Genomic DNA, 12712 nt, shown 5'->3' with positions numbered 1-12712 from the left:
TAACCTCTAGACTGCACCTGGAGGCCTAAAGATCTTGCAGTAGCTCTACTGTCTTTGAAACGTTCCAAGGCTGAATCCGCCTTTGAACCAAAGAGCTTTGACCCATCAAAAAGCAAATCCAGCAAAGTCGACTGAATATCAGCCGAAAAACCAGAAGACCTGAGCCATGCCTGTCTCCTTGTAGCCACAGACGACCCCATCACATGAGCCCCAGAGTTAGTAGTGTCCATGCCTGACTGAATCACTTGACGTGCTGCGGCCTGCGAATCCGAAAGGACTTCCAAGAAGTTGGCACGATCCTCCTCAGGCAACTTCGGAGCCAATTGTACAACAGAGTCCATCAATGCATGAACGTATCTTCCAAGAAGGCAAGTTGCATTAGTTGACTTTAGAGCCATACTTGCAGAAGAGAACACCTTCTTCACAGCTTGCTCCATCTTCTTCGAATCCCTATCACCCAAAATGGTAGGAAAATCATTAGAAGACTGCTTTGAGCAAGAAGCTTGGACAACTAAACTCTCAGGTGTCGGATGTGATGACAAAAAAGCTGGATCACCAGAGGCACCTTCTCGAGATAGAACGAGATACAGCCGGAGCAGACAAAGGCTTCTGCCACACCTCCAGAATTGGATCTGTTAAGGCATCTGTAAAAGGAAGCAAAGGCTCAGAAGTTGATGAAGAAGTATTTAAAACTTCTGTTAATATGTTGGACTTTATCTCTGCAGAGGGAAGTTTAAGGCCCAATAAATCAGCCGCCTTCCTTATAACCACATGGTAAGGTGCAACGTCCTGTACAACACATCCACTTGCAGATGGCAAGTTATACTCAGGGGCAGTATCTAGGCTACTAGCTTCCTGAAGGCCTTCAAACTCATCCAAAGAGTCCACAATTTCTCCTTCCTCTTGATCTTGTAAATACTCCTCCTCCTCAAGCAATCTCTGTGCCTCTCTCCTGGAACGTTGCTTAGGCAATGGCGTCGGTGGAGCCACACGCGGCACCGGAGAAGACACCAACGGCGTCGATGGAGGAGCCTCGACTTTGAACCTCTATGTCGATCGAATTCGAGGTGGAGTCAACTCAGCAGCTGAAGGAGCTCGGGGAGCCGTAGTGGAGGATCTCGGCGCCGGGAAATGCCAAGAAGGAGTCGACGGCAAATAAGGCATGAAAGGAGCCTGGGGATAGAACTGAGGCACACCCAGGTTGAAAGCCAAAGGATCCACGGAGCCTGAAGGCGCGCTGGATGGAGTCGTGGCTTTGGTAAACAAGCCAAGCATCGCACTGAGAAAATGTGAAGAGTCATCCCCAGGAGCAGGAAAAGGAGGATATGGATCCGTACCTTCCTGAAGGGGAGTCACCTGAGGTCGCACTGGAGCCTGCGGAGACAGGGACGGTGCCCGCACAGGTGAAGTCACACGGGCTGGAGAGGACCCACCCGGCACCGGTGACGTCGCTGGAGCTGGTGAATTTTCATGTTGCGAAGAAGCATCTGAAACCGGCGACGCCGCAGCCGGAGATGGTACTGGCGTCGCCTGAGAAGGAGTTGGGGAAATAGAGTCCTTTCTCCGAGGTCGCTCAGCCGGAGTAGGCAACCTCGATCTCGACCTCGAAACCCTGGCTTTCGAGGAACGATGACGAGAGGTGTGTCTTCTCTTGGATCCCTTGTGCTTCTTCGACCTCGAAGTGTGAGAAGACAAAGACTTCGCCCTCTTCCTACTTCTCTTCTCCTTATTGGCTTTGACCATAAACAACTTGGCCTCACGCTCTTTAATCGCCTTCAGATTCATTTTCCTGCAGCTTCTGCATTCCTTGACGTCGTGGTCCGAAGATAAGCACCAAAGGCGGTCATCATGCGGGTCCGTAATTGACATATGCCTGCCACACTCTCTTCAGGGTTTGAATCCGGTCTTCCTGGAAGTAGCCATCTGAAACAATTAAGAGATACAAAGTTTTCCACGATGAAAATGGAGAGCCCTGGAAAAACCGTTAAGCGTTAACGGTGTGGAAAAAAGGGAACAGCACGCCGATGAGGTCCTTTTGTGGCTCCGATTACGTCATATGGTGCCGCAAGCGGAGCCTGTCGATTGTGGCATCCTGTCCACGTGGGAGAGCTAGGAAATAATTTTCCCACGGAATGCTGGTGCAGGGGGTATTCAAAAGGTGAGGAATACACAGACAGAAGTATCCATCAGAAAAATGTTCTAGCTAATGTAGCGGAAAGTTTCAATTCTATTAAGGACTCGGAGGTGAGGATTATCCCGCCCTGTGCTCCAGGAGGAGAACCCTCCCTGTACTGCAGTAAGTACTTTATTTCAGTTTTCAAGCTAGTAAACACAATATACATTGATACGCACAAAAAGCAGAAATGTGCACAAAGTGCATTGAGTAGTGCATGAACCTTTCTCAGTACATAGATACTTGGGGGACAGCAAAAACGCTAAGATGCTGAAAGCTCTAGTGCCTAAAAACGTGCAGAAAAAGTTCATATCCTGATAAAGTCTCTATAATTATAAATCCTGTGCAAGAAATAGTCAAATGATACTATATCATGTTGTACCTCCTTTTACCCTGGACCCTCAAATTACCCTAACCCCTTTTAGTTTGGCAGGTGCCCCACCCAACACCCCACCCTTGGCAACCTCTTAAAACCCATTAACCATTAGCACCATTAATTGGTGTTGTGAGAAGTTGGCCTGGTATATGCTGTCCACTAATTAAAGTGGGCACCTTGCGACCCTTATGATGTATGTGGTCAAAGATAACCTTTAGAAAGCTATCCTAGTGGTAGCTGTGGAGAGCAGCCTTCAGGCATAATCTTGAAGGATTGTAAAGCAGCTTGTTTTACCAGAATATCACCTTTAGTATTAACTAAATGAAAGGAGAACCACACAGTAGTTATAAAGACATGTATTTATTTATATAACACTCTCTAGTATCCTCTACACGAGGATACAACACAAAGCACACAAAACTTTATCAAAGAAACAGTTGTAAGTAGCACAATACACAGTGGGCTCCAGGAGGAGTCCAAGCCATATACTAAAATAGTGGTATAAGAACCAGGACTGGAGTCGAGACAGTGTCTAGAACACGTAGAATTGCTGGGACCCCAAGGAACCACCCAAGATGAGTACAAAGGGACCCCACGGAGGATGGGGGCAGTGTGCTAACATGACCGCGGGCTCTGTACAATTCTATGGGGAAGTCGCAATTATAATTTTGGTGGACGTCGAGGAAACCCTTTGGAACTTAGGAGGTTGGAGAGCCACCCCACCTGTGGATACTGGAGTACCCGAGTTACCTATCCCAGAATTGAATTGAATGGGAACTTATAAAGTGCATACTGTCGCTCTGAAAGGAGCATCCTGTCGCTATCCAGATAAGGTCAAGCATGCTGAAGGAGGAGGGCCCTATATAAGAGAATGACAAATTTCGTCTGGTATACCAAAGATCCAAGACTAAGTCCTTCCTGAACTGATTTTCTGTTTCAAGACATCTCAATTTGACTGGTAGAAGGTTCCACGCTCGGATCCTAAGACCGTGACTGATTTTCCTCCCCTGGTTTTGCATCTGTAGTAGGGGATTTTAAGAAGATGCGCTAAGGGTCCTGGTTGTGGTATAAGATATGAATCTTGCTGCCAGGTAGGTTGGGCCCTGTTTGTGTGCTGCTCTATAAGTAATTAAGAGGATTTTAAATAAAATTCTCTTATGTAGAGGGAGCCAATGGAGAGCTTTTAGGGCAGCCGATGTGGAGGCCCTGCGTGGGAGTTTAAGGACCAGATGAGCTGCCACGTGCTGGACCACCTGTAGTCTCTTCAGTGTTGATTTATTGATCCCTGCCAGAAGGCTGTTACAGTAGTCCAAGTGTGAAAGAATCAATGCCACTGCCACTGTTTTCCTAGCCATTAGGGGGATTAAATCAAATAATTATTTTAGCGTTTTAATTAGACCAAAACAGGTTACTGCCACTTTTAGTACATGAGGTTTGAAAGAAAGGGGAGCATCAAATAATACTCCCAGATTTTTTGCAACATCAACCATAGCCGGAGGGACTATGGTGTCATCTGGCCACCAGACCCTGGTTTGAAAGGGGTTATCTTTCCCCATCAAAAGAATCTCTGTCTTGTCCTTATTGCAGCTGAGATGATTATCTTTCATCCACTGGATAACTGCTGAAAAGCGGAGCTTGAAGTTTGCTTCTGCCGACGTAAAGTCTTTGTCCAGAGACAAAATCAACTGGGTGTCATCGGCATAGGATGTAACTTCAATCCCAAATGACGAGATGAGAGAGATGAGAGGGGACATATATATATATTGAATAGGAGCAGGCTAAGGGAAGAGCCCTGAGGTACTCCAGCTGTAGTAGACCATTCAGGGGTAAGGAAAGTGCCCAATGAGACCGCTTGCCTGCGGTTGGTCAGAATGGACTTGGATCCAGGTCAGGACGGTATTTGAAATGCCACTTGATTTTATTCGAGCCAGAAGTATCTCATGGGAGATAGTATCAAATGCAGCAGACAAATCGAGCAGGATCAGTACTGCTGTCCTTCCTTTGTCTGCGATAAATTTCAATGAGTCTGATATTTCTAATAGGGCAAGAGGAGCCAGGTGCATATGTCTGGAGTGGTGTCGGACACCGCCATCGTTTTCAATGGAGGACTTCAAAGAAGAGCTGCTGCCGGGAAGGAAGAAAGTGTCCATAGGAATCCAAGGGTGGATTCGTGATGGAAGGAACCTGAAAGCAGAGTGGACAGAGTCTTGGTCACTTCAGGGTGACCAGAAGTTCGGTAGACGAATGCCCACCTATGTTGGGTGCTTCAGGTGCAAAAAAGGGATGCTTGACTCTGCAGCCACAAGTACCAGGAGCTATCGAGGATGACCAGGAGCTGGATGCGAGCTCTCCTACGAAGGATGTCGAGTGCTGAGGGGTCGGTGTCCGGCTGGAGCACCAACAAGCCTTGGCAACAGCAACCCACGCAGGAAGGTCAAGCAGGTTATGATGTGGACCAGCAAGGTCCAGGGGACTCACCAAGCACTGGAGAGTCAGGGCATGTCTGGAGCAACCAGGGAAGCCCAATAAAAATCAAGTTGACCCTCAAGAGGACCCACAGGCCTAATGACCAGGAGTTGCAAGGGGACGGAGCACTCGGTGTGAGGAGGCTGGAGTTCTTTAGTGGAAATACTGCTCAGGGTTAGGACTACACGGGGTCCAATGGACAAGCTCGGGAATCGCCAACAAGCATATACACTTGCAAAGGTACATGGTGCACAGGGGTTTGGGTTATGTGGTCCCCACGAGGGATACTGGCGTCAAACTCCGTGAGAGGGCAGCTCAACCTCAAGGAACTTCAGAACCCACCTCCTGTGTTGCTGGAGCCTTTGGAGTCCACAGGAGCTCAGGATCAGCATACCGGTCAATTGCGTTACGGTGCCTGCGAATGCAGGGGAGTGACTCATTCACCCCAAGGGAGATTCTTCAGTTGTCCTTAGTGCTCCGCAGGTCCTGCGCGGAGCCTGTATCGTGCAAGGGCACAGACGAAGCTTTGGACGGAGAGGAGATGAAGTTGGGCCCAGTCGAAGTCCAGAGTGTCCAGACGGTCGAAGGTCAATGGTTTCTTGTTGCATAATCTTGTCCACATAAAATCTAAAGTCTTACAGCGAGGTAAGCCCTTATGTACCCCTGGGAGAGGGTTGGACAGATTCAGGGGACCCTCCTAGGGGAGGGTCAGGACAGAGGGGAGGTTACTTACATGTCCTTTGTCCAGTTTCGCGCCAGAGCAGGAGCCAACGGCTCCCAGAAGTGGTTTGAGCTGGACTATGCACAGAGACACCAAATGTGCCACAGGTGCAGACTTTCAGGCACTTTGGAAGTGCCCCCACCCAGCACCAATACACTAAATCCTGTCTGGGAGGTGGTCACACCTCCCTGTGACAGGATGCCTATTGTGCTGCCATCCCTCTGCTCAAGCTTGGCTCAGCCGTAGGAGGGCAGAAATGTGTCTCTGGTCAGCAGCATCCATTTTGTTCTGTCCGGGTCGAGAAGGCTGGCACCGGAAAGACCAGTGACCCTACGAAGCTCGCTTCAGAAGGGTGGAATCACATCTCCCACACCGGTTACTGGTGTGGAGGTATAATTCCAAGGTGTTCGATACCAAACACGACATGTTTTGTTTCAGCGGTTTGAGGTAGCATTTACCGCGAGGTTATAATGAACCTCTACCTATATGTCTGGCTGAGTCACAGACAACCCGGGAGAATGGTCTCCGAAGGCTGTAGAGGGGCACCCTCTCACATAAAACTCAGCACCCTGCCTTCAGGACTGTTAAGGCCAGCTATAGGGGTGACTTATAAGTTACCTATAGATATAGTGAACTTATATCTAAAGTAAGAGGTCCAAGCACCATCTTACACAGGCTGCAATAGCAGACCCGTAGTTCCATTTTGCATAGCTTCTCTCATGGGTGGCATAATACATGTTTCAGCCCATGGGAGGCCTCTGGGGTACCCATGCCCTGGGTACATGTGTACTATATCTGGAGTGTACTAAAGTACATGGCATAATATTTCAAGGAAAAAGCAGATAGACTGGGTAACCACAAGAAGCAGATCCTACTTTCCTACAGGTGTCAGGTTCCCCTGTTCCCATTAATCATGAGCCCCACCCTCCACAAACTGAAACAACAGTATTGTATACTAGTAATCCAGCCACCACTGAATCATGACCTGCCAATTGTTATCAATGACTTAAATTAAACATTCAAATTATTCAACCTTTTAAAAAAATGTATAAGCATCCTTACCATTAGAAAACATCGGACATTGGTCCTTAAATAATAGTTTCAATCTGGACAACAGAATTATAGAGATCTGAGTACCTACTGGTTGAAACAGTGGTGTCTAAGTCTTACATTCCTTTAATCTGCAAGCTGTTTCTGCAGTCATGTGTGAAAAAATTCTAAGAATATTGATTCGGGCAGAGAGAACATTCTCTTTCATAGCTTTAGCAATGATCAGCTCTTAACTCTATAGTCATAAAAGTTAACTAAGTTGGTTCGGGGATATTTAGCATAAACCGAAGCTTGAAAGGGAACCCTATGAGCTCACACTATAGTTAGATCTTATGAATATTTTAGGAAAACATGTGTCCTTATTAGTGCTTCAAAACCAGGGACAAGACTGTCCATCTTATGCTTTGGTGCTCCCTTAGTTCGCAAATAGAGCATCTAGGATGATTTTCCATTTGTTATGGCTTATCAAGGAGCACTGTTAACTCTTTCTCAAGTTGAACAGTTTGCTCAGAAGCTGTATGCATCTGGAACTGTTTTATCAATTTAATCTCCCTGAGAATCTCTTCTAACATTGGCATAAAGTGATCCAACATTTTTGGGTCAACCTTCTTAACTCTTAAATGTCCAACCTGAGTGAGTGTGTAAGTTGCTGCCCTTGGTTATCCACAGTATTTTTAGGTCAGCCACATTGGACACTGAAATTACTTCAGACAATTCTGTAGAAGAGTCTTTAAAATTGTTAAGAGTTTTTGGGGCTGACTCATGAGAGAGGGCAAAAACATCCATGTAACTGCAGGTAAGACAATTATTGTTGCCTTAGACTGAACCACATGGCAACCTTTTGCTGTCTTTTTCTCAGAATAAGCTAAATCATTATGTTGCTGTAAACTCAGAGGCGATATAGCAGAGTTTTCCACTTTTACTGTGGTCTTTAGGGGCCCACCTGGCCTACTAGCTGGCAAACTCCAACAGGACCTTCCATTCGAATCTTTGTAGCATTCTCCTGAGGCATAGGTAGATATAAAGGAGTAGACAAAAGGACAACTGGAGATGACCTCTTCCATCTGAAGTGCAGAGGTAAAATACGAACCTGCTGGAAAGAGGCTGCCCTTATGTTTAGCTATTTAAAAAAAAAAAAGTCTCACAGGCATGGTGGACAAAATTGGAAGTGAACATGAAATGTGATATCAGTGGTTTCATAAAAGTGACTGTCATAAAATGCTTATATAATCATATAATCTGTTTTCGGTACTCCAGAGTAATCCCTCAAAGCCACTTGGTAAAAAAAAGGAAAAATGATCCAAAACAGGTCCACCATAAAAGGACATAAGAGTTCATTAGAAAGCAGCCATTGATCATTTTATTGTGCAAAAGCCCAATACTCTTCAGCCAGATCAGCTATGGGGGCAAGGAATTGTCAACCAGCACCGTGAACTCTTGAACTAGCACCACTTATGCCATGTCCAGCAATGGGGATTACCGCCCACTGAAATCCCAAAAAGCAAACCGCCAGCACCGCAGAGACCAGAAACATCATGGCAGCATGGATGCTGCCCCAGTTGCTACATACCTTTCCCTTCCACTGCCACCTTACTGCATTAAATGTTTTTCACTCCCTTTCTCACCTCCTCCGCTCTGCAGCAGCTCTCGGACTCACACAAACAAAAAAAGGGGAACGGTTGCTGGTGGACCTTGATTGTTTCGGTGATGGTATTGTCTCCACGTGAAGCAACCAACATCAGACTGCACACGTCAAATCAAAGGATGGGCCAGCAGTAGCAGGTACCGGAAGCTAGAGGATACGAAAAACCAGTGGAGCTGCACCCTCCTCCTGATCTTCTTTGAAGGAGACTACTTACATAGGCCTACAGGTGTTAAGAATTGACAGCTGATGCATCCTGTGTAACCAGTGTGATTTTACGGCTTTTAAACTTGGCCATAAGGGTGTGATCCTCTGTCAAAGCAATGTGGCTGCTTGAGAAATTGGTGGAGAGGCTATCATTGATGAACAGTAGTTTTTCCAAGGCATTAAGTTTCAGGATCTAGTGACATTTATAATTCAATGGTGACTAGACTTTTCTATGGTGTGGTATTCATTTGGCTCATCAGTGAAGCACTGGTAAAATTTGTTTCTGCAACAAACAAGGAGAAATGATCAGGATGAGCCCACTTTTAGGAACTAAGAAAGGCAAAAGCTGAGGAGCACAAGCTGTAAGATCCAGTGAGGAATGGAGCCAGTTATATAAGAATTTGCCCACTTGGAAAAAGTGGCAAAGCTTAATACCATGGGCAACAGTGACAACAGTCAAGCACTTGGAGTGCATCTACTGGCTACAGATTGTCTAACAAACTTCTATGTCTCTGTTTTTGAGTCTGCGAGAGTGCTCCATCTATTTGGGAGCTGGAGTCTGCCTAGCCTCAAATACTCATCTGTAATGTGGTAACAAAATGTTCAAATGTTCCCCATAAAATTAAATTGGTTTCGGACATATATAGTCATACACAAATGAAAAGGAAACTACCACATTTAGTAATTTTATTATAGTACTTACCCTGTATTTTTATATCTGCGATGTTACATTTCTGATCACACACACAGATGTTGAAAGCATTCAGCTTTGCAATAAGTTTCAAGTCAAACACATCTTCAGAATCTAAGCTAATGGAGGCTGCAAAAATGTAGAACAGAAAAATGTTTAGAACCACTTCATTACATAAAGAAGTACATAATGGACAGCATAGTAACATCGCTTTATAACAAAACACGCAAGTAGTGCGTTGTTCTTTTGGGGTCCTATCATTTAGGAGAGCAATGACACTTCTTAAGATTTATGAAAACAGGAAAGGAATTAAATCCTCAAGGGAAGCTGTAAATTAAATAGCATATTCATAGAATTCCTTGCAAGATAACTGTTAACTGAACACAATCCCTTTTGATAAAATCCAGTAAGAGCTTGGTGACTGCAAAGGAAAGTGGTACAAATCAAAAGTCATGTGGACTTTGAGTTCCAGAGCTTTTCCTATAATCTAAAAGCTAGGAAGCACAGAGCTACTGTGAGGGACACGTTTTAATACTTGTAACTGGCCATGTGCCATTCATTTAAAGAACAGAGCAAGTTCTCAGAGAGGCACAGTAAATGTTTAGATTTACAAGTAAAATGGCAAAAATACAATACAATATGATGGGGCAGACATTTATGTACTCAAAACAAAAATCCACAAGAAGTAGTGGTCATTCAAGCACATGCAAGTCCACTGGAAAGTGTTCATAGTGTCTTTCAAAATAGTCAAATGGCCATAACACAGTGGCATTTAAGGCAAATGCATGTCCTTCATAAATGACCATGTGTCAAATCAAGTGATGAAAGTAAGGCAATAATTCTCATGGCCTCTGAATTAATGGCACTCCAAGTGTCGACCAGTTGACAATAAAAGGAGTAATGTCATGTTGTCCTGCTAGGCAGCCAAAAGTTGTTTTGGTAATGACTGTGGTGTTTTAGATTATTGCCCATCTACCGGAGAGAACTATCTAGCCATTGTAAAAGGGCCTATAAACTCCATGGTCATGTGCCTGACAATTGATGTTCATCAATATAGATTAGCACTAAATGCTATCTCAAAATTGTGTATCTCTTGGCTTGGTGGTCCAATCTGGTGACAAAACTCAATGATAGTGGACAATTTGAAACATTTCACTTAAAGAACAAGTTACTTACCTTCGATAACGATATATCTTTAAGAAACATTAGTTAGTTAGATTCCTTACTTTAGAATATCCACAGGCGTCCGGCTGGATCCGGAAAGATTTTCGTCAGCAATACCTTTGCGCGTCGCTAGGCGTCGTCTGCAGCTCCGCATCCGTCGTCGGCGTCGTGATCGCCGGGATGACGTCGGAGTACTTAGACGCCGCCCTCGCGCGCTGATGTCAGATCTTGTACATAGCTTTCCGCGCCAGGAACGCAGAGCCATGCAAGAAACCGACACTGGTGCCATGAATCTAGGGCCCTGAAAGGGATGACCTTAACCTTAGATATCGGTTCGCAGAACGGGGAGGATGGGTGGGGCGGTAAGGAATCTAACTAACTAATGTTTCTTACAGATATAGCGTTATCGAAGCTAAGTAACTTGTTCATCTGAAAGAAACACGTTAGTTAGATTCCTTACCTTAGAATAGATACCCCAGCAATATCAACCCCGGTGGTGGGTCTGCAAACCAAGATCACACCAGGAAGTCTTGGAGAACGGAACGGCCAAAGAAGCCGTCTCTCCGGACTTGGCTGTCCAGGCATTAATGCTTAGCAAACGTGTGCAGCGAGGCCCACGTTGCTGCCTGACAAATGTCCTGCAGAGGGACTCCCCATCCCAGGGCAGTAGTAGCCGCTGTGGCCCGAGTGGAATGGGCCCTCAGCCCCACAGGAGGTTCCTTCTTAGCCAAGGAATAACAAGCCTCAATGCACAAAACGACCCACTGAGAGATGGTCCGCTTGTGCACTGCACGTCCCTTCTTAGCGCCCACGTAGCCAACGAAGAGTTGGTCTTCCACCCGGAACTGTTTCGTGCGGTCCAGATAGAAGGAGAGCGCACATTTTGGGTCCAGACGGTGGAGCCTCTCTTCCTCTTTTGAGGGATGCGGAGGCGGAAAGAAGGTGGGCAATGTAACAGACTGGCCGATGTGAAAGGCAGTAACCACCTTAGGGAGAAAGGAAGGACGAGTCCTGAGAACAACCTTGTCTGGATGGGCAGAGAGGAAAGGACGTTTAGAAGCAAGAGCCTGGAGATCACTCACTCTTCTGGCAGAGGTGATGGCAACCAGGAAAGCAGTCTTAAGAGTCAGAAGACGAAGAGGACAATTATGAAGTAGCTCAAAAGGTGCGCACATCAGATAGGTTAACACCAGGTTCAAGTCCCACTGAGGCATTACGAAAGGGACAGGAGGAAATATGTGACTAATGCCTTTAAAGAATCTAGCAACAACAGGGGACTTGAAAAGAGAAGGCTGATCAGGAAGCCCTAAGAAGGACGAATCAGCTGAAAGCTATCCCTTGAGGGTGCCCAGAGCTGAGCCCTGTTGGGCCAGGGAAAGAAGAAAGAGGAGAACTTCAGAAAGAGGGGCGGAAAGGGGATCCACAGCCTTTGCTGAGCACCATGCCACAAATTTGTTCCACCTGCAGGCGTATACCGATTTTGTGGAGGGACGCCTGGCTGCCAGCATCACATCACAGACTTCAGGAGGCAAGTCAAATGGCATCAACTGTCGCTGCTCAATCTCCGTGCATGGAGGTGGAGACTGGACAGGTTCGGGTGGAGGACCGTCCCCTGCTGCTGCGACAGAAGGTCCTCCTGAAGAGGCAGTCGAATCGGGGGATCGATTGACAGACTGAGTAGCTTGGGATACTAGTATCTTCGTGCCCAATCCGGAGACACAAGGATGACTTGGGCCCGGTCGCGCCTGATCTTCTTCAGCACTCTGGGCAGAAGTGGTATAGGCGGAAAGGCGTACAACAGACCGCAACTCCACTCGCAACGAAAAGAGTCTCCGAGCGAGTGCCACCTTGGAAATTCCAACGCGCAGAACTGATGACATTGCACGTTCTCTTTGGTGGCGAATAGATCTAACCAAGGCTCTCCCCACTGCCGAAAGAGGCCTTGCGTCACGTCCGAGTTCAGACGCCATTCGTGATCCATCATGCACTGGTGGCTGAGTTCGTCCGCACTGGCGTTCAGAGAGCCCACCCGGTGTTGAACCACCAGGGTGATGCCCTGATGTTCCAGCCATGTCCAGAGGCGCAGAGCCTCCTGACAAAGGGTCTACGACCCCACCCCGCCCTGCATGTTGCAATACCACATGGCGGTGGTGTTGTCCGCGAACACCTGAACTACACTTCCCCGAACAGAGGGAAGGAATGCCTTCAGTGCATGCCGGATC

At 46.6% G+C, this 12712-nt stretch overlaps 1 protein-coding gene across 1 annotated transcript in view; it reads right to left on the bottom strand.

Moving 5' to 3' along the window:
- The window catches only part of VPS13C (vacuolar protein sorting 13 homolog C), a 2873871-nt gene that overhangs the window by 1578676 nt on the left and 1282483 nt on the right, over positions 1–12712 (bottom strand). Inside the window, exon 41 of the mRNA XM_085648297.1 lies at positions 9339–9455. Coding sequence (XP_085504423.1) covers positions 9339–9455 — 117 coding nt within the window. The remainder of the gene's footprint in view (positions 1–9338; positions 9456–12712) is intronic.

This window comes from Triturus cristatus, chromosome 3_2, assembly GCF_964204655.1.
Source record: "Triturus cristatus chromosome 3_2, aTriCri1.1, whole genome shotgun sequence".
In the NCBI taxonomy this organism is placed as follows: domain Eukaryota; kingdom Metazoa; phylum Chordata; class Amphibia; order Caudata; family Salamandridae; genus Triturus; species Triturus cristatus.
This window is presented reverse-complemented; position numbering and strand designations above follow the sequence as displayed.